The 19,250-nt window shown below is 51.8% G+C and overlaps 1 protein-coding gene across 1 annotated transcript; it reads right to left on the reverse strand.

The window, feature by feature from the left end:
* Nucleotides 1-12,917: 12,917 nt before the first annotated feature.
* On the reverse strand, nucleotides 12,918-18,974 carry SRSF3 (serine and arginine rich splicing factor 3). The gene is made up of 6 exons (XM_066565287.1): nucleotides 18,859-18,974; nucleotides 17,905-18,112; nucleotides 16,925-17,059; nucleotides 14,683-14,721; nucleotides 13,961-14,047; nucleotides 12,918-13,717 (listed from the first exon to the last, which is right to left on the reverse strand). Exons 2-6 carry the CDS (start codon nucleotides 18,108-18,110, stop codon nucleotides 13,690-13,692), a joined length of 495 nt encoding a protein of 164 aa, XP_066421384.1. The 5' UTR covers nucleotides 18,111-18,112; nucleotides 18,859-18,974; the 3' UTR covers nucleotides 12,918-13,689.
* Nucleotides 18,975-19,250: the final 276 nt, after the last annotated feature.

Below are 19,250 nucleotides of genomic sequence, written 5' to 3' on the forward strand. Positions count from 1 at the left end.
GGCGGGGAGGAGCCGCGCCCGGCGTCGCCCGGGATTTCCCTCCCGCCCCGCCCCGGACCGGCCCCGTTCTGCGTGTGCATCCTCGCCCCCATCGCCCCTTCCTCTCCCATCTCTGTTCCCGGGAATGTGCGCGGTGCCACGGGAGACCCGGCCATGCCAGGACCGTGGGCACCGGGACCCCCTTGCTAGGGAGGGCGGGGAGCTGTGTCAGGGATACAGGAACCCCCCCTCCTTGGGGAGTGTGTTGGACGCCCCTACAGCAGGAGATGGAGGGACCCCCACCAGGGATAGGGGGAAGCCCTTCCTAGGTGGGTGCAGGGCCCCGGCATCAGGGACCAGAGGGAAATCTCAGGCTGGAGACAAAGGAAACCCCAGCCAGGAGATACAGAGCCCTCCTCCCTGGGAGGTGCAGGGATCTCCCCCATCAGGGAATACAGGGAGCCCCCAACCCATGAGGAAATGCAGAGACTCCCTTCCTAGAGGGGTCAGGGGACAGGGAGATGCCCCGGGGGGATGCAGAGATCTCCTTGTTGAGGGTACAAGGAGCCCCCTGCAGTGGATCCAGGTGCCACGTTCCAGCCAGGACACGCAGGAGTTCAGCCAGCCCCAAGAGGGTCCTGTCCCACCCACCCAGCACTGCAGGAAGGAGATTCACGGATTAAGGAAGGGGTGGCTCAGCCCCTCGGGTGCCAAGCTGAGAACCACACGGTGATGATTCTCCCCTGGCCCCCAGGCACTGCCCAACCCATGCCGGGCCGCCCCCGGCCTCTCAAACAGGATTGTCTCCCCCAGGCCCGGCTCTGTTCCACCAGCTGAGCCCCAGCACCCACTGTGGGTAGCAAAAAGTGTTTGGAGTAGGATCTGCTGCCCTGAGTCCTGCAGATGTCCAGGCAGAGATGAGGAGGAGGAACAAGTCTGTGCATGTCCTGCAGGAATCTGCGGCAAGGATTCGAGGAGATCTGTGGCTTAGCTGGAAAATGCATCCAAGGGAAGGTGTGAAGACAGGTTCTGCTGGGGTTACCCTGTGGGCCTGGAGGGAGCTGCCCTGAGCCTGGCTCGTGGCTCCATCCCTGCCTGGCAGCCCGAGGAGGGGAGGGATGCCCTCAGAGCCAGCCCAGCGGGGCACAGGGGCTCTGTCCTGCAGCCCCCTCATGGCTCAGGCACACAGAGGCAAACACAACCTGCTCCCCTGGGCACAAGGAGGTGACAGCACAATTCCAAGTGACAAGGCCACGTTAAAGTGATCCCTTGGGAGTGCCAGGTCTCTTCAAAAGCCCCTGGAGGCAGCAGGTGCTGGGGTGCTGAGGAGGACCCTTGGTGTGCAGACCATTCCTGCTTTTTCCAGCTGGAGCAGCAGCTTCCCACTGGCCAGAGCAGCTAAAAAATGTGTTGGGGCATGTTTCGCTCCTGCCACAAGCTGCAGGAGTATTTCACAATCTCTTGTCCCTACTCTGCAGAGCTGTGTCAAGGTGCTGTAATTTGGTTCAGTGGTGGCTGTGCAGTCCCCCAGAGAGGCACAGTTGGATGGAATAGGAAAGGTGAAAAGAAGATGGGAGATGGGAAATCACAATTCCAAGTGACAAGGTGACAGTGAGGAAAGTGAATCACTCATCCCCACTCTGGAGAGCTGTGCCAAGCCCAGTGGTGCCTGCCTGGTTCAATCCCTGTGGCTGCCTCCAGAGCGGCAGAGTTGGATGGACAGGAAATGAGGGTGAGGAATGCTAAATTCCTGTCACAGCACTGAAAAGCCAACCTGTAAAGATGCAGTCTGGACTTGAAGGCTCTAAAATTTATCTTTTCTGTTTACAATAGGCAGGGAGAGGAAGGGGCAAGCTGGGACAGGGAAGCTGTCACTGTTTTTTCCACCCAGGAATGATTTCTGCTCCTGGATGGCAGGAGCAGCCTTCAGAGCCTCATGCAGAGGAACTTTGCAGATCATTTCCTTGCCAAGCCCCAGCCCTGCTCCAGCTGCAGGTGTGGGTTTGCTCCCTCTGGATGTGAGGGATGCAGTTGGCACCGCCCCAGCCCGGGCATCCCCTGGGTCAGTGCAAAGGAGCCACCTGGGACTCTGGGATTTGCATTTGCCAGAGGATGCTTCCTGCTTAAAACACATCCCTTTTTTTAAGAAGACCCCCTCCCTCTTCTCCCCCAGTGCACAGAAGGAAATGGGAACATCAAACCAGCAGCTTTTTGAAGTGGCAGAGGAAGGAGCTTGTGCAACCCAGAGTGGCCCCAGAGCCACTGGTGCAAGACTGAGGGATTCAAAAAGTGAGATAAGCCAAGCAGCCTGGCTGCTGGGAACATCCCAGTTACTCCAGGGGTTCAGCCCAGGACTAAACCAGCAAGAAAATCAATCAGATGTAGATTTTTTCCTTAGGAAAGTAACTCTCTGTGATTTCTTGGTGGGGTGAGGGTTCACTCCCCACACCCTGGGATGGGGGGCATGAGGAGGTTTCTGGCTCTTGCAAACTCCACTCTCGCTTCCCTTCCTCTGGGAGAGGGGAGCTCCAGCCACCAGGGGGTTAATTGGAAATGGGAAGTGGGAGAGGGATGGCGTCAGGGTCTGGGTCAGGAAGTCCATGGGCACGTCTGCATTGGCATTACCAGAGGGAAAAAAAGGGGTGGGGGCTAGGAGGAGGAAGAGTGATTAAGAAGGCGATACAGGAACTTAAAAAAAAAAAATCCCAAAGGTGATTCATGGTGTTTGATCCCACAACACGGAGGAGGAGGAGGAGAAAGGCAGACACAGGACTGGGGACCAGGATCAGCGCTGAAGGCTGATGGGCTGTTTCCTTCTCACCATTTATAGCCACAGTGTGGGAACTGTCACCTCCCCTGGCCCGGGGCTCGCAAACCCCCACCCGGGAGGAGGGTGCTCGTGGGAGAATCCGTGTTTATCATTTCCTTGAATAACCCGTCCCAATGCCTGGAAGCAAAAGGAATATATTAAATTACTGCATATTTCACAGCCTTCAAAGGAACCTCCTTCCCAGCACCGGGGGCACCCAAACACTGAGCAGCGGCCGCAGGGAGCCCTCGGGAGCGCTGAATTCCCAGGGGATCTCCCCAGGTGGGTCCCGCAGAAGCCGAGGGGAGTGGAAGCCTGAGCAGACACGGAAGCGAAGGCATCACTGTGGGCAGGCAGAGCCGAGTGTGACTCAGCCCATCCTCACACAGCCCGGGATCCACAGGGAACGTGCCCGGGCACGGCGCTCCTGACGGGCTCGTCCCTGCCCCGTGTCCTCCTCTGACTCGGGAAGCGGCACCCCCAGAGCCACGGGGACAGGGGGGCAGCTCCAGTGTGGAGCAGGGAACGGCTTGGGTCGGATGGAGGGATTGGGGTGGGAATGCTCCAGCCTTGGAGAATGGGCAAATGCGGCTTGGTGGAGCTGTGTTTACAGGAATAACTCACCGAGGTCCAGCCCGTGCTCATCGGGACTGTTTGAAATGCGCACAGATTCCTGCGTGTAAGGATTTTACACGGGCTTGAGATTTAGTGGTCAAAGGTCTTATGTGAAAAAGGTTTTTTGGGGCAGGGAAGTAATATTCCTGTTAGATCAACCAGCACAGAGGGGAAAACAGCAAAGATTTGGGCAGATGAGCATCCCTCAGGTCTTTTGGGATGGAGATGGCAGAGATCAGGGCAGGCATTAAAAAAATAAACATTTTTTTAATGTTTATCTCACCTATTTCTCAAGGTGAGATAAACACAAACTCTGCAAAAAGGTGAATTCTACCCAAAGAAACACCCTGAAAATGGGGGGAACTAACACAGGACCTCTGCCCCAGCATGGACAGTGGAGAGATGGGGTTGGGGTACAATCCTGCAGAACTCACCATCCTACACCCCAAATGTCCAGCCAGGCTGTGTCCCACTCCATGGGGCACAGGGGTGATTTTTTTTTTCCCCTCCTCAAACAGCTTTTATTTGCCAGAACATCCCAGGCAGGTGGAAATTACTCAACTCAGGACAGCAGATTGCCAGTGACAAAGTCCTGAGTATACCAGGACTAAAAAGCCTCTTCAGCAAGATTCAAATCACCAAGAGTTTTTTCTCTGTGGTTTTTTTTTTATTATCTCTGCTAACAAGCTTTTTTCTTTTAAGTGGGAAACGTGAAGGCTCTTAATGAAACCCTCACGCTCCAGCAGAAGTCTAAATGAGCCCAGTGTTCGGCTGGAGGGCGTTTGTATCCCAGCAAAGCCTGTTTTCCCATCAGCTCTTTGAAGTGCCCTATTAAGTGATTTTATACTAATAGGATTTTCCCAGGAAAGAAAGACAAGAATGACAAAACGCTGAATGCTTGATTAACTCTGCCCCTAAAAGAACTCGGATCGTGTTAATTGACTGTTCCCCTGCCATATCCAGCCCTTGTTTGCCCCATTTATGAAGGCATTTTGATGAGACACCAGACCCAGCAGAGTGGAAATAGAGTCCCACCAAGCACAAATAGGGGATGAGACAGTCCTAAAACAAGGCCTTTGCTTACTGGAAATATTCCTGGATGCAAGAGCCAGGCTATGAATCGGTCGCTTCATTCGGCCCCTCACTCATTTTCATCCAAGATTGTTTTTAGCCCCATTCATAGTCATTAACGTAATTGCTTCACTGACTTTCCATGAGCAGCTTGGAAGCTTTGTGGGGTTTTTTTGCTGGCAGCAAAGGCCTCATTGTTCCGAGTACGGCCGGGCGGCCGCAGTACCTGGCTCCAAACCCTGCACCCGGCTGTCCCTTTATCCCCTGCTGCTCCACCTCAGTGCCCACGGCCTGGAGCACGGCAGGACAGGGCAGACACCCTCAGGAGGGGACACAGACACCCTCAGAAGGGGACACAGACACCCACAGGAGGGGACACAGACACAGACACCCACAGGAGGGGACACAGACACCCACAGGAGGGGACATGGACACAGACACCCTCAGGAGGGGACACAGACACAGACACCCACAGGAGGGGACACAGACACCCTCAGGAGGGGACACAGACACAGACACCCACAGGAGGGGACACAGACACCCTCAGGAGGGGACACAGACACCCACAGGAGGGGACACAGACACCCTCAGGAGGGGACACAGACACAGACACCCACAGGAGGGGACACAGACACCCTCAGGAGGGGACACAGACACAGACACCCACAGGAGGGGACACAGACACCCACAGGAGGGGACACAGACACCCACAGGAGGGGACACAGACACCCACAGGAGGGGACATGGACACCCACAGGAGGGGACACAGACACAGACACCCACAGGAGGGGACACAGACACCCTCAGGAGGGGACACAGACACAGACACCCACAGGAGGGGACACAGACACCCACAGGAGGGGACATGGACACCCACAGGAGGGGACACAGACACCCACAGGAGGGGACACAGACACCCACAGGAGGGGACACAGACACAGACACCCACAGGAGGGGACACAGACACCCTCAGGAGGGGACACAGACACCCACAGGAGGGGACACAGACACCCACAGGAGGGGACATGGACACCCACAGGAGGGGACACAGACACCCACAGGAGGGGACATGGACACCCACAGGAGGGGACACAGACACCCACAGGAGGGGATACAGACACCCACTGGGAACTGGGACCGAGTGGCTCCAGCCTCTTGCAGTGCTTCCTGCAGGGAATAAGCTCCATCCAAAATGCTCACTGGAGGTTATTTTGCAGCCAGCAGTTCCCCATGGGCATCTCAGTGAGGGCAGGGAGAGAACAGCAGGACCTTACCCAGCAGGGTGAGTGAGTGGAGGGAGTGTGGGGCAGGATTGCTCCTGTCCATGCAGCCCCTGGAAGCTGTCAATGGATGTAACTTCTTCCCAATGCACAGCACGTGTGGCACGGTGCTGCTGCTGAGGGGTTTGCTGCTCTCCAAGCCATGGATGGTTTGAAATCCATTGGGAGCTGGATCTGGCCCTTTATAGGCACGAGAAGGAGGTGAGGATGGGGAGCTCTGACCAAGCATTTGCTCATGGTGTCACCTCTGAAACAACCCTGATTCCATGGGGCACCCTCTGCCTGGAGCACCCAGACACCAGGATAGGGCATCTCCACTCTCAAACGCTGGGAGTTGGGGTTGTCCCACACAAACCTGGCTCTGGGATGTGCACCCTGGCCTGCCCATCCCAACACCCACTGGCTCAGCGTGTGTCACCATCTCCTGGGATCCCCAGTCACACCTTTCGGGAATGCCCCAGTCCAGCACAGCCTCGTGATTCACTTTGTGCTGGGGGGCGAGGAGTGGGGCTGGGCGTGGGCACAGGGAGGGAAGGGGCAGAGCAGGGGGCAGACCCTGAGCATGGCATGAAATGGGATCTGCAGGAGGGCAGGACCAGGACCCAGACCCACACAGACCCTGAGTATGGCATGAAATGGGATCTGTATGAGGGCAGGACCCAGACCCCAGACAGACCCTGAACATGGCATGAAATGGGATCTGCAGGAGGGCAGGACCAGGACCCAGACCCCAGACAGACCCTGAGCATGGCATGAAATGGGATCTGCAGGAGGGCAGGACCAGGACCCAGACCCCAGACAGACCCTGAACATGGCATGAAATGGGATCTGTATGAGGGCAGGACCCAGACCCCAGACAGACCCTGAACATGGCATGAAATGGGATCTGCAGGAGGGCAGGACCAGGACCCAGACCCCAGACAGACCCTGAACATGGCATGAAATGGGATCTGTATGAGGGCAGGACCAGGACCCAGACCCCAGACAGACAGATCCAGCCCTGCCTTGTGCAGTGACTCGTGCACAGCCCAGAGCAGAGCAGAGGTAATGGGAGGGGACAGCTGAGATGGCAATAAAGGCAGGGGTGATGATATGGCAGCCACCACCTTGACACAGGGTAAGGGTCGATTGCACTTTTCCTCCATGTCAGTCAGGCAGAGCAGGATTTCCGGGAGTGGGGATGGAGGAGCAGATTTCACCCCACTGGTCCCCTGAGCTGGGCCATGGGGGTGGACATGCTCCACACACCAGAGAGGCTCTGCCCAGTTCCACAGAGATTTAAGTTGGGGAGTTCCAGGTGCCAAAATAAAACTTTCTCTTTCAGTTTCAGGAAAAAAAAAAGAAAATTTGCTGGAACTTGGCAGGGTTTAACATGTTCTGTACCTCACCCACCAGCAGCAATGCTGCACCAGAGCCCTTCCCACCTCTGCACAAACCTCAGCTTGGCAGAACACTGAGACATTTATAGATTATCAATTGTAAATCCACAATGGGAGCAGGAGGGAGAAAAAGGGAGAGGGATGTTGTAAAGCTGAAGTTCCCCTGCCCCTGTGCTGAGCACTGCTGAGGCCACACCTTGAGGTGTGCTCAGTTTTGGGCTCCTCATGGCAAGAAAGACATTGAGGGGCTGGAGTGTGTCCAGAGATGGGAACAGAGCTGGAGAAGGGTCTGGAGCACCAGGAATGGCTGAGGGAGCTGGGAAAGGGGCTCAGCCTGGAGCAAAGGAGGCTCAGGGGGGCCCTTGTGGCTCTGCACAGCTCCTGACAGGAGGGGACAGCTGGAGACAGAAGGAAACAGCCTCAAGCTGCACCAGAAGAAGTTTAGGTTGGATATTAGCAAAAATTCCTTCACCAGAAGGGCTGTCAAGCACATGCACAGGCTGTCTAGAGCAGTGGCAGAGTCACTATCCCTGGACACATTTCAAAAAAAGTATGGATGAGTTAGTGCTGGACCTGGCAGTGCTTGGTTAGACATGATGATCTTAGAGGGCTTTTCCAACCTAAATTATTTCATGCTTCTATGAAACAGGAAACACTGAAAATATCTACAGATCAAAAAATACCCCATGGGTCCCTGTCAAACATTCCCTGCACAGGGGAACTCCTGCCTCCAAACCTGGCAGAGTTTCATCCACGAGTTCCTGAGTGGCACGTGTCAGCCAGGCAGCTGCAAGGACAACCTGGCAGGAGTGGCAGCAAACCACACCTGGAGCTTATCTCCCCAGCTGGACAACCTCCTCCCACAAAGTTTATAGTACAAGTGCATGAAAAGCTGATCAATCCAGCACCAGGAAGAGCAGTACCCAGTGCACCAGGGGCAATAACACTGGTGCTGGGCAGAAATCCTTCTCTGCAATGAGGCTGAGGCCCTGGCACAGGCTGCCCAGAGCCCTGGAAGTGTCCAAGGCCAGGTTGGATGGGGCTTGGAGCAACCTGGGCTAGTGGAAGGTGCTCCTGCCTATGGCAGGGGGTGGAACAAAATGAGTTTAAGGTCCCTCCCAACCCAAACCATTCCGGGATTCCGTGAAACACCAACTGCAAACGCTTTGTATCAAACACTGACAGCAAACCCTCCATCAGCAGGGAGGGCTGGGACAGCGCCGAGACTTCCTGCTGAATATTTTTGAATATTCATGTTGTAAGCAGCCTCTGCCCATGAGGAGATAATGCCTGTCTGACAGCTGGCAGGGGTGATGTTCCCAAGTGACAGCCTGAGTGACACAGTGCCCCACCCTGATACCCCTGCTGCACCCCGATAGCGCCGTCCCGACTGAGCTGGGGCTGCCCAGGGCCTGTCACACACCTCGGGGTGTTCTGGGGCTGGCATCAGCCAGTGGCACATGACAACTCCTGTGTTAGCCAGCAAAATGCCAACAACAACAGTGGGACTGTAGCAGGAGGAATCTCCTCACGGTCAGGGAGGTTGTGGAGTGACAGCGCTGGCCATGGTGACAGGATCCAGATGGGAAGGATTTGTGCTTCCCTTTTCCAACTGGGATCACTCCCACAGAAAATCTGACGGCTAAAATGACTTAGAGGAGCAAGCAGAAACACCACCCCAATCAATGTGAAGATTTGTTCAACTCCAAGTTATGTCAGCCACTAAATTATTAAATAATAGCCACATGAATCACTTGGGAACGAACATAGTGTTCCTCTTGCATGTCTATTTTATATTTGTCTGGATCTCATGTTTATTTTAGTCCCCAGCCATGTTTGTTTGAAAGGCATTAACAGAGGAACTCGTGGCCGTGCCCCAGTGAAACTGCAGAAACGAAAGAGCAACCCCAGAGAGTGATGGTGCTTGGAGGAAACCAGAACACTTCTCATGTCAGAGCCTGGGATAAGGCTTCAGCTCCAGCAAGCCCCTGACTAACTGAAACATGGCTAAGCTAAAAATAGCTTTATTCTGCCAGGTTTTGGGAGGCTGAGGGGTGGAGCTGGAGGCAGCTGTGTTCCAGCAGCAGGGCAGTGGGGAGCTGTGTCTTTAGGGCAGGTATGGCAAGGTGCCATCGCCCCGTGCAGGAGCTAAGGTCAAACCAGAGCAACTGGAATTGCACTCCTGCCCTTCAGCCTTTTGTTTGCAAAAGGGGCTGATGCTCCAGTTTTTTCACTTGTTTTGTAATTTGGTTTAACTCTGCACTAAGACAGCTCCAGAGCAGGTTCACCTGTGGGGGGACTGCAGCTCAGGTTTTGGGACAGTATTGCTGGGGCAGGATTTGAGCAGGGGTACAGAGACAGGGATCAAATCCAGCAGAAATTTGTCCAATATTCAGCCCCTTTGAGGACCTGTGTATCAAGAGACACTGAGGCAGCTCATGGGGATGACATCACAGCAAATGAAAGTAAAACTGGAAAAACTGGAAACTGAAAAATGGTGATAAGAGCAGTAAAAAGCTGCAGAAGTGCTCAGGCGCTGCTGGGGGAATGGTTGGACTCAATGTTAGGGGGCTTTTCCATGATTTTATTAATAAACACAAAACCCTGAAAACATCTATAGGTCAAAAAATCCTTCCAGCACTGGGTTCTGCTTCCTGACCCCACCAAAGCAGGAGAGGTTCAGAACTACAAGGTATAACCTGTGCCAGGCTGCTGCAGAAGATCCATGGGCACTGTGTGGTGTCTCTCTGGTTTCTCTGGTTTCAAAAAGAAGGAAATGCAAGGGCAGAGGATGAAATTCAAAGCCCTCCCATCAGTAACACACTGCAGCTCCAGCTGGGCTGGAGGACAGAAGAGCAAAGCTCCAGAACCAACTGGGTTTGGAGGATGAGGGGGGATAACACAGCACATTGTTTGTCCAAGAGTAAAAAAGCTTTTTTTTTTTTTTCACAGAGCAATGGTTGGCTCTGGACTTCTGCAGCTCTGTTCTGCTCTCAGATAAGGAGCAAATCAATTTAGAGGAGAAACCACAAACTGCCAGGTTGCACCTCTGGACAGGGATTTGACAATCCTTCCCAAGGCTCAGCTTTGAAATCAACAGTGGGAATGGTCCATACTGGCTCCCTTCAGCTTTCTGAACAGGGTCAGGATAAGGTATCCTAAAACCTGATGAATTTGAGTGGAACAGACAAAAACAAATCTATTTTTCAAGGGATTTTTTCCTTGTTTTTTTAACATGTATCTGTCAGCCTTCCTTTTCTCCAGTTTTTGTCCTAACCAGCATTATGCATATGGACACATCATCCTGCACATGGAGCAGCCTAACCAGCACTGTCAGTGCTTGGGATGATCACAAACCCTCACCCAAGCACGACCCTGTCTGCAGGCCAGTGGAATAAATCCCAGCCAATGAAAGAAAGTGGAGAGGTTAAGGATGTCCTAAAGTGCAAGGCACATTCTTAACATGATCTTTGGTCATAAACAAAGAGCAGCATGTACATAAAAAGAAAAAAACAAGATCCTCTTCTTTGCAAACCCATTTGCACACAATGCTCTCCCCAGGGAGAGTGTATAAAATAACTGGGATGTGCTCGGGCACTGCTGAGGATCTCTGATGATTAACCCCAGGATGCTTCTGCCTGAAGCAGGGGCAGTTAAACCTCTCCCCAGATTAGAAACACTGTGTAAATCATGACTGTCAGCACCATGAAACCAGGCCCTGAATCAATCTGGAAGGTGTCAGGCAGCAGCAATTGCTCCATCACTCCAGGGGTCTCCAGAGCAGGGCTGTGGCTGAGGTTCTGCCAAGGAGCCTTGGATAGTGTCCTTCTGTCCTACCCTGGCAGGGACAGACTGCTTGGTGATTCTTCCTGGTGTCAGAATCTTCGGGGAAAGGCAAGGGATGGCCCTGGCCTCAGAACACCAACACTTCCTTGTACATTTAATTTGAGAGCAAACTTTTGAAACACAACACTCCCAGGCTGGTCACTCCCTCAGACAGGAAGGAGATGCCTGAAATCCACAAATGTGCTGGTACATCAAAAATAGCTCATTACCTATACCCTGTGGGAAGGGCTGTCCAGTCAGTGTTTATACATATTTATTAATTTCCTATCTTTCTCTAGAAGCTGTTTGTTGTGTTCCCCTTCAAACCTCCGCCCAATTACATAAAACCAGCCCACTTCTGATCTAAGGAGCAACTTCTTCATTCAGCTGGGGAGTAAAATAGTCAGAAACCTGAAACTGAAATGCTTCTGCAAGAGTGTTGCATTTGAAAACCACAACCTGCTTCCCACTGTCTCTGGCACTTCAGATTTCTCTCCCTGCAGCAGCTGAACTGAAGGCTCCTTGTTCTGCCAGGTGACCACAGGAAGAACGTCCGTGCCGGCAGAGGCACCACGAGCTGTGACCCTTCTGCACACCCGACACTGCCAGAGGCACGGAGGGAAAGGGAAGGGAACGGAGCAGGGCCCGGAGCGGGGCCGGGGCATCCGGAGAGCGAACAGAGCCGGCCGGAGGAGCCGCGCTGACCCCTGCCGGGCACCGGCGGCACTGCAGGCCCGAGCCGGCTCCAGCCGCTGCTCGCACCCTCCGCGGGTGAAACGAGGCCCCGCAAACGCCGGGACTGGCCCGGGCAGTCCCAGCTCATCGCTGATCCCGTTCCAGGGGTGTGAGTGCCTCTTGCAGCACATGCGGCCAGCCTGTGTTTCTGGGACAGGAGGTGGGAGACACAGCGACACACAGTCTTTAGCTCAACAGAACCTCAGAGGGGTTGGAAGAGACCTTCAAGACCCAGCCCAACAAAGACTAAGTCATTAAAAAAAATAAATCAATCCAGACACAGCTCAGCAGCACCAGCACATCCCTGCCTTAGAGCTTCACCATCTCCTTGTCCCTGCCTGGAAACCACCAAGCCAAGGAAACTCCACCACTGTCACAGACATATTTGATGGAAAATCCTTTCCTTAGGATTTTTCCTCCTGAGAAGCTGAGAGGCCTCAGGAACAAAATGTAACCAATGGTTATGTGCTGCTGTGGGATGCAACAGGTGCATCTGGGATTGGGCTCATGGGGTTGTTTCTAATTAATGGCCAATCACAGTCAGCTGGCTCAGACTCTGTCTGAGCCACAAGCCTTTGTTATCATTCCTTCTTTTTCTATTCTTAGCTAACCTTCTGATGAAATCCTTTCTCCTATTCTTTTAGTATAGTTTTAATGTAATATATATAATAAAATAATAAATCAAGCCTTCTGAAACATGGAGTCAGATCCTCGTCTCTTCCCTCATCCTGGGACCCCTGTGAACACGGTCACACACCACCAGTGTTTATCATGAGGGATTTAATCTAAACCACACAACTGAACCAGTGGAGCAGTCTGGGATTCAGGTGCAAGGGAGCCCTTGGGCAGTGTGGCAGCCCCAGCTGCTCTCCAGCCATGCTGCATTTCTACAGGAAGTGAATCTCAGGGTAAGTTTTGGTTTCCAGACCGAGATGGGATGAGTACCTGAACTGCTGTTCCCAACCCACAGCTGGCATACAAAGCTCATGGTGAACCTTTGCATCTCCAGCTGGCTTTCCAAGGAATCACTACAGGGCTCCTTGCCAGGCAAGAAGTCAGGTGGCATTTGCTACTGAGCAGCCCAGCTGGACCTGTAAAACAGGATTAGACTGCCATGGTGGAGTGAGACTGCCCCTCACCACGGGCAGGGGAGCAGGTACAGCTGTGCTACAGCCAGGGGGGTGACTGCCACAGTCAGGGATGAGTTAAATACTGAACAACGAGTTGTAACCAAAACTTTAATCCCAAGGATCTCACAAAAGACATTTTACAAGTGACATGAAAATTCTTGTACAGTAAAGAAATGTTTAATAACTAATGTTTACAATGTACCATTAGACACAACACATCCACTCCAGGTGTCAGTTCTGCTGTGGATTTGGTCTATTCAGAGCTTCTGGAATACATGGTCAATCAACAATCACCTAATTAAGGACTCTACTCACACCAAGTACAAAATTAACTGACCCTACAGCTACAAAGTTGTATTTCATGGAATATAAAGCAGCTCAGTCAGAACTGGAGCTGGATGAAGCTGCAGCCCCCAACCCTCACCCTTCCCCTGCCCCACTACTCTCCTTCCCAGACATGGGCTATGGAGCACCTGTGTCCTGCTCTGCTCCTGGCCTGATCCCACAAGGAACCATCCCTGCACACTTCCTCCAGCTGAGCCCCAGCCACCCCCAGCCCAGCCCAGCCCTGCTCTCCCAGCTACACAACACAGACCATTTGCCATTCCACACACACACCCCTCCCATGTCTAATGGTACATTGGAAAACCATTAATATTACAAATCATAGGATCTGCTCAGAACCATATACAGATTCACATCTTTACATTTGCCACCTGTTACAAGATACAAGGAACAAAGCAAGTTCAACAGCTAAAACATTTTAAAAATGCACCAAGCTTTATGAAGTCTCAAAACAAAATGTTCTGTACATACTCCTGGCCTCGGATCTCATGACTTCCTGTACACAGCTCCTTCCCACAGTCCTATTTCCTCTCATTTGACCTGGAGCGACTGAAGAACAACAGACAGGTAAGGTTAGGATCAGGTGTCAGGAACAGATTTTCCTGTAAGCCCCCCAGCCACAATCAGCAGGTGATATTTAAGCATTTTAAGAATACTGTTCATTTAATAAAACTGGATATTTTGTTGTTTTTAAGCGAAGAATCTCCTATGACACTAGAGGTGATTCTCCAACAAGGCACAAAGTTATTTTCACATTTACTCAGAACCACAAACACTGAAGACTCTGCTTACCTGCGAGACCTGGAGAAGGAGCGGGAGGGCTTGTGGTTCCTCTCCCGTGAGAGTGACCTCTCTCTTCTTCTGTCTCTGGAGAGGGACCTGGGACAGACCACAGCACCATCAGAGCAAAGCTCCATCAGGCCCAGGAGGCTCCCTGAGGAGCTTCCCCTCAGGAGTGAAGGTTTCTAACTGTTCAACCAGGGGAAACCTGTTATCCATGCTGCTTTTTATTAACCTTTTCTTGAGGGAAGAATAATCAGCCTGAGCCAATAATGTGCTGTAAACAGGGATGTAGCACTTTGGAGAAGTTTGGTCTTTTTTTTTTTGTTTTGTTTTGTTTGTTTTTTTTTTTTTTTCAGAATCCCATTCAAATCACATCCTGATTTATGCCTGGACTCAATCTTAATCGTCTTTTCCCACCTCAGGGCTCAATGATCCTATGCTCACAGTATCTGTGAGAAAGTAGCACATTAACACTTAAACTTAGGGGAAAACTGACAGAAGATGCCAGGCAGCTGCAGAAAGGAAATTACTTCTTTCTCAGTATCCTTCCACTGCTACCCCTGGAATCTCAAACAGCTCAGTAATTCCAGGCAGGCAATATGACAGAAGCCAATCTGTTTCTCCTTTACCAAACTACTGATTGTGCACAGCCCACACATGGAGCTGTTTTGGGCTGTCCTTTTCAGACCCCCGGGCTGGAGCAGTCCATGGGGTGGGGAAGGGATCCGTACCTGCTGCGGCTCCGGGAGAAGCTTCTCCTTCGTGGTGATCTAGAACCAGAAAACCAAATGTGAGGCACTTTATCCATTCTTTGAGCTTTAATGGGCTGAGGCATTTCCCAACTTGTCAAACTCACTGTTGGGCCCAGGGAACGTGCCAAGAATAACTGGCATCCATCATCCAGTAAAAGGCATGGAAAGATTAGGCAGTAAAACCAAGCTCAGTGTGAACAGCACGTTTCCAACCACGAATTCACTTAACTAAGAACGCGTCAGAGCAGAGTTGTCCAATGCAACACTTTCCATTTCAACTAAATACACTGCCCAGAACACCACACCAAAGTCCCACAGGTGGTTCCAAAAAAAAAAAAAAATAGCACAGAGCAAATGTTTTGGAACCCATGCAAGCCAAAAAGGTCCATAACAAGACATAAAGAGATATCAAGTGGAAAAAAAAAAGTGAAAATGCGCTCAGTGTCAATATTGATAATGCCATTAAGTGCTACATTAGAACTGCATATTTGTGATTGTCATTTTTAATGCCATAGAGTGTGTTTAGACTATTTTCTTATAAAAAATAAAAAATTAAAAAATATAACCTTAGCTCGGCCCAGTTCATCCCAAAAAGTAATTGTTTTAAGTTTTGAAAACTGTTAGTAAAACCATTTAAAGGTGATAGGATTTTTCTGGCAAGGAAAAGCTACATTTGTTAGAGCTTTATTAAAAATTTAGTTTGGCATCTCACATGCAAATATCCTGGTTTTTACATTATTCACAGTGTAAGAGCTTCCATATCACCCTTAAAAGTTTTCTCAAGCAACATATGTACGTTACCACTCAATTATGCACAGCCAGCCTTTGATTGAGAAAAGTAATTACTTATAAGCCGCTTACTCCTTATTTTAACCAGCAGTAAACTGTATAAGCAGGAAAAACTTACAAGTCTTTGGTTTCAACAAGCTAGAAATGGTGAGGTGAGGCTGCCGGACTGACTGCCAAGAAGAATTTGCTGAAAAGGTTTTGCCAGATGTTGCGTTGTATTTAGTTGGTTGGCGAAGGGGGTGTTGTGGATTTTTCCTGCTTTTTTGTTAGCCGAAGGCTGCTGCTGTAGTTGTTGTGAAGACATTTGGTAAATAAACAGCTGAGCTGATTGGCCGGGAATGTGTGGGCGGTCGAGGTGGCTGCTGCCGATTTGGTTAAGGTTGGAGAGAAGGCTGAGAGAAAACAGCATGCTCGGGAACCAAAGGGCGGTGCAACCTGACGACTGGCCATGCCTGGGTCATGTGAAACGACACCAGCCAAGCTGCATGGGGCGCGCTGGTCACATGACGCTGAAAGGGCTAGTTGGCTGGCTAATGCAGACTCAGAGGGTGGTGAGAAGAGACATGATGGTGACTCTGTAACGGGTTCATTTTTATTAATAGATGGACCAAAAAAGCATAAAAAAAATGAAAAACAAGCCATCAGTACAACCATCTATTAGCTAACAAATACTCCTAATGTGTTATTTTTTTTTTTTTTTTCAACAGCAAAAGGGTAAGCTTGAAACCCTGGCTTGGGAGGACTTCACTCACCTGCCACAGGTAAATTCAGTCCTGTAAAAACCACGGTGCACACTTAAACTGCCAGACAAACTAGTCTGGGTCCAAGAACGTGCCAGTGCCCAAAAATCCTGCTATATGCTAGAGCTGGGTTTGCAAACCTCAAGTGACAGGATTGTCACATGATGCTTTATTTCCACGCTAACACTAAAGTGTCAAGATTCCAGATGTTTAGAGCAACTGTTACTCAATCTATTATTAAACAGCTGCCTGCTTGGGAAGTATTTTAGTTCTGCAAACAAAGTGGAAAAACCCATTGGTATGGAAATGCTATACTGCTGTATGTCATGTTTTGCCAATATGGAGTAAAGGAAAGGAACAGCCTAAGTTGAAGTATGGGGAAGAAAGGCAAAGTGTGACTAGAAGATGAGCAGGTTTTAAGAGGAAGGAGGATAAGCCCAGGACAGAGGGCACTGACTACCAACTGCACAGTCACCTACGGACAAAAGCCAACAACATTCAACACAACTCAAGTTCACCTCGATTTTGTGGGGGGTTGGTTTGGGTTTTTTTTTTTTTTTTAGCATCTGTCATTTCCAAATCATGATCAGATAGATGAATGCCATCCATCAACATGCCTTTAACAAGCCTGCTCCTAGGATGCTAGGTGGTAACTGTGCCAAGGGCTCTAGGAGTGTGCTGTGCCCAGGTACCTGCGCCGAGGAGGGGGACTCCTCCTGCGATAGTCATCCCGAGGGCGCCGGCCCCACGACGGAGGGGGGCCGCGGTTCCGACTCCGCTTCTCCCCGTTGGAGAGCTCCACCCGGACACGACACCCACACAGCGTTCTGGGGAGAGAGGGGAACTCTGCTCAGCACTGCCAGGGAGAAGGCAGCGTGGAATAGAGCACACACGATCCAGAAAGTGGAAGAACAATGCAAAAGGGAAAAATGTTCTGTTGTCAAAGCACAGTGCCCAGAGTCAGCTCCAGCACTTCCCTTCCCTGGAAGTGTCCAAGGCCAGGCTTGGAGCAGCCCAGGCTATCCAGTGGAAGGTGTCCCTGCACACAGCAGAGGGTGGAACCGGATGGGCTTCCAGCCCAAACCATTCTGGGATTCCTTGGCAGACAAAAGGATTGGCTGCTTCTCAAAACTGCTGTGCCAGTAAAGCAGGCAGGGAAAGAGCAAAGGAGAGTCTCCACAGTCAGTTTTACCTCTTTATAGTAACACCATCTGCAATTTAATCAACACACACAAAGAGATACAAATAATTCCTAACTTGGGAATTCAACTGGAAAATGTAAAATTAAACATTACAATACTATTCACTAAGGAGAGCAGGGATAGATGCGATATTGGGAAGGAATTGTTCGGTGCCCAGAGCAGCTGTGGCTGCCCCTGGATCCCTGGAAGTGTCCAAGGGCCAGGCTGGATGGGGCTTGGAGCAGCCCGGGATGGTGCAAGGTGTCGCTGCCATGGGGAGGGTGGGACTGGATGAGCTTTGAGGTTCCTTCCAGCCCAAACCATTCTGAGATTCTATTGCTGCACTGTAAGAACACCCTTATAGTACCATACAAAACAGTGCATAAGAAATGCATCAAGACTTTAGTCCTGCAGTTTAAGTTTCATAATTTAAAACTGTATCACTCCTATAACATCCCATATTTTGACCAGCCAAGCCAAGCACACTTTACCTTCCATCTAGCTCTCTTACTGCATCAGCTGCATCTCGGGGATCTTCAAATTCCACAAAGGCAAACCCAGGAGGATTTCTTGCCACCCATACACTGCGCAGTGGTCCATAGTAGCCAAAAGCTCGCTCTAATTCTGTTTTGTTGCCATTGTTTCCAAGGTTACCCACATAGACCTTGCAGTCCAGCGGACAAGAGTCACGATGCATTGCTAGGACAAGAAAAAAAGAAGTTCACATATATTTAACACAGCTCATGTGCTTGTTCACTTCCAAGGGAAGTCACTCTATTGGCTACTTCCCCCTGAAACTTCAGCAGTGATGCGTTGTGATGGAGACACTGTTTGGAAGGGGCGAGCGGGCTGGGAGAAAACTTAAAACCTTACAAGAGAGCTGCTATGCCACATTGTGATTAAAATTCACTATTTCGAGGAATTTCGGTTACTTTTACTGTTAAGATTTGTTGGGGGAGGTCCCTGCGCTTCTTTTCCTGCTTAGCGCGGGGGGGTCTGCAGAGGGCGCTGCGCGGGGGAGGCTCCATTGTTCCCGGATCGGGATTAGGATCAGGGCGATCCGCGCACGAACGGGGTGGGCAGCGCCATCTCCCGCCGAGCCCCTCGAGCAATGCCCGGGGACTCGCTCCGGAGCTGCTCCTCGGCGCGCCGTGAGGGACCAGCGCTGCCACTGGCGGACGGGCCGCCGCCACACCGCCCCCGCGGCACTGCCCACCCCGCCTGGCCTCACACCCCGCGGGGAACAGGCCGAGAACGGGCTCCTCCCGGCAACCCGCCGCCTCCCCGCCCGGTTCCGCTCAGGGCCGCGGCAGCCGCCGCCCCAGGCCCGGTGTTACAAAATGGCGGCTGCTTTGTTTGCCGCCGCCGCCGCTTCCATCCGCCCTGACGGGCACCGAGACCGCAGCTGCCGCCTCCCCCCCGCCCTCCGGGGTGAAGATCCTCACCGGTGCTTAGAGGGAGGGCGCGCGAAGGGAGCCCGCGCTAAACTCAGCCGACTCGACCCTCAGCGAGACCCCAGCTCCGCTTTTCCTCACTGGACAAAATGGCGGCCAGCAACGACCCCGCCCGCGTTTATATAATGCCAGTCCTCTCCCACGTGATGCCAGACGGCAGCGAATCAGAGGGCGCCGTTGCGCTGATTGACAAGTGGCGTCACGGCGCGCGCGAACGCGGGCGGGCTCTCGGTGGCAATGGCGGGAGCGCTGAGGCGGCCCCGCCCGGGCCCTGGAATTAGGAGCGGTAACAGCCCCAGAACTGCTGTTTTACCGGCTAACGTGAAAAATAAAGTTTTATTTCTTTGTGTCTCTAGCCCCATGAGGTCCCTCTAGGTAGGGTT

This window comes from Molothrus aeneus, chromosome 24 (genome assembly GCF_037042795.1).
Source record: "Molothrus aeneus isolate 106 chromosome 24, BPBGC_Maene_1.0, whole genome shotgun sequence".
In the NCBI taxonomy this organism is placed as follows: domain Eukaryota; kingdom Metazoa; phylum Chordata; class Aves; order Passeriformes; family Icteridae; genus Molothrus; species Molothrus aeneus.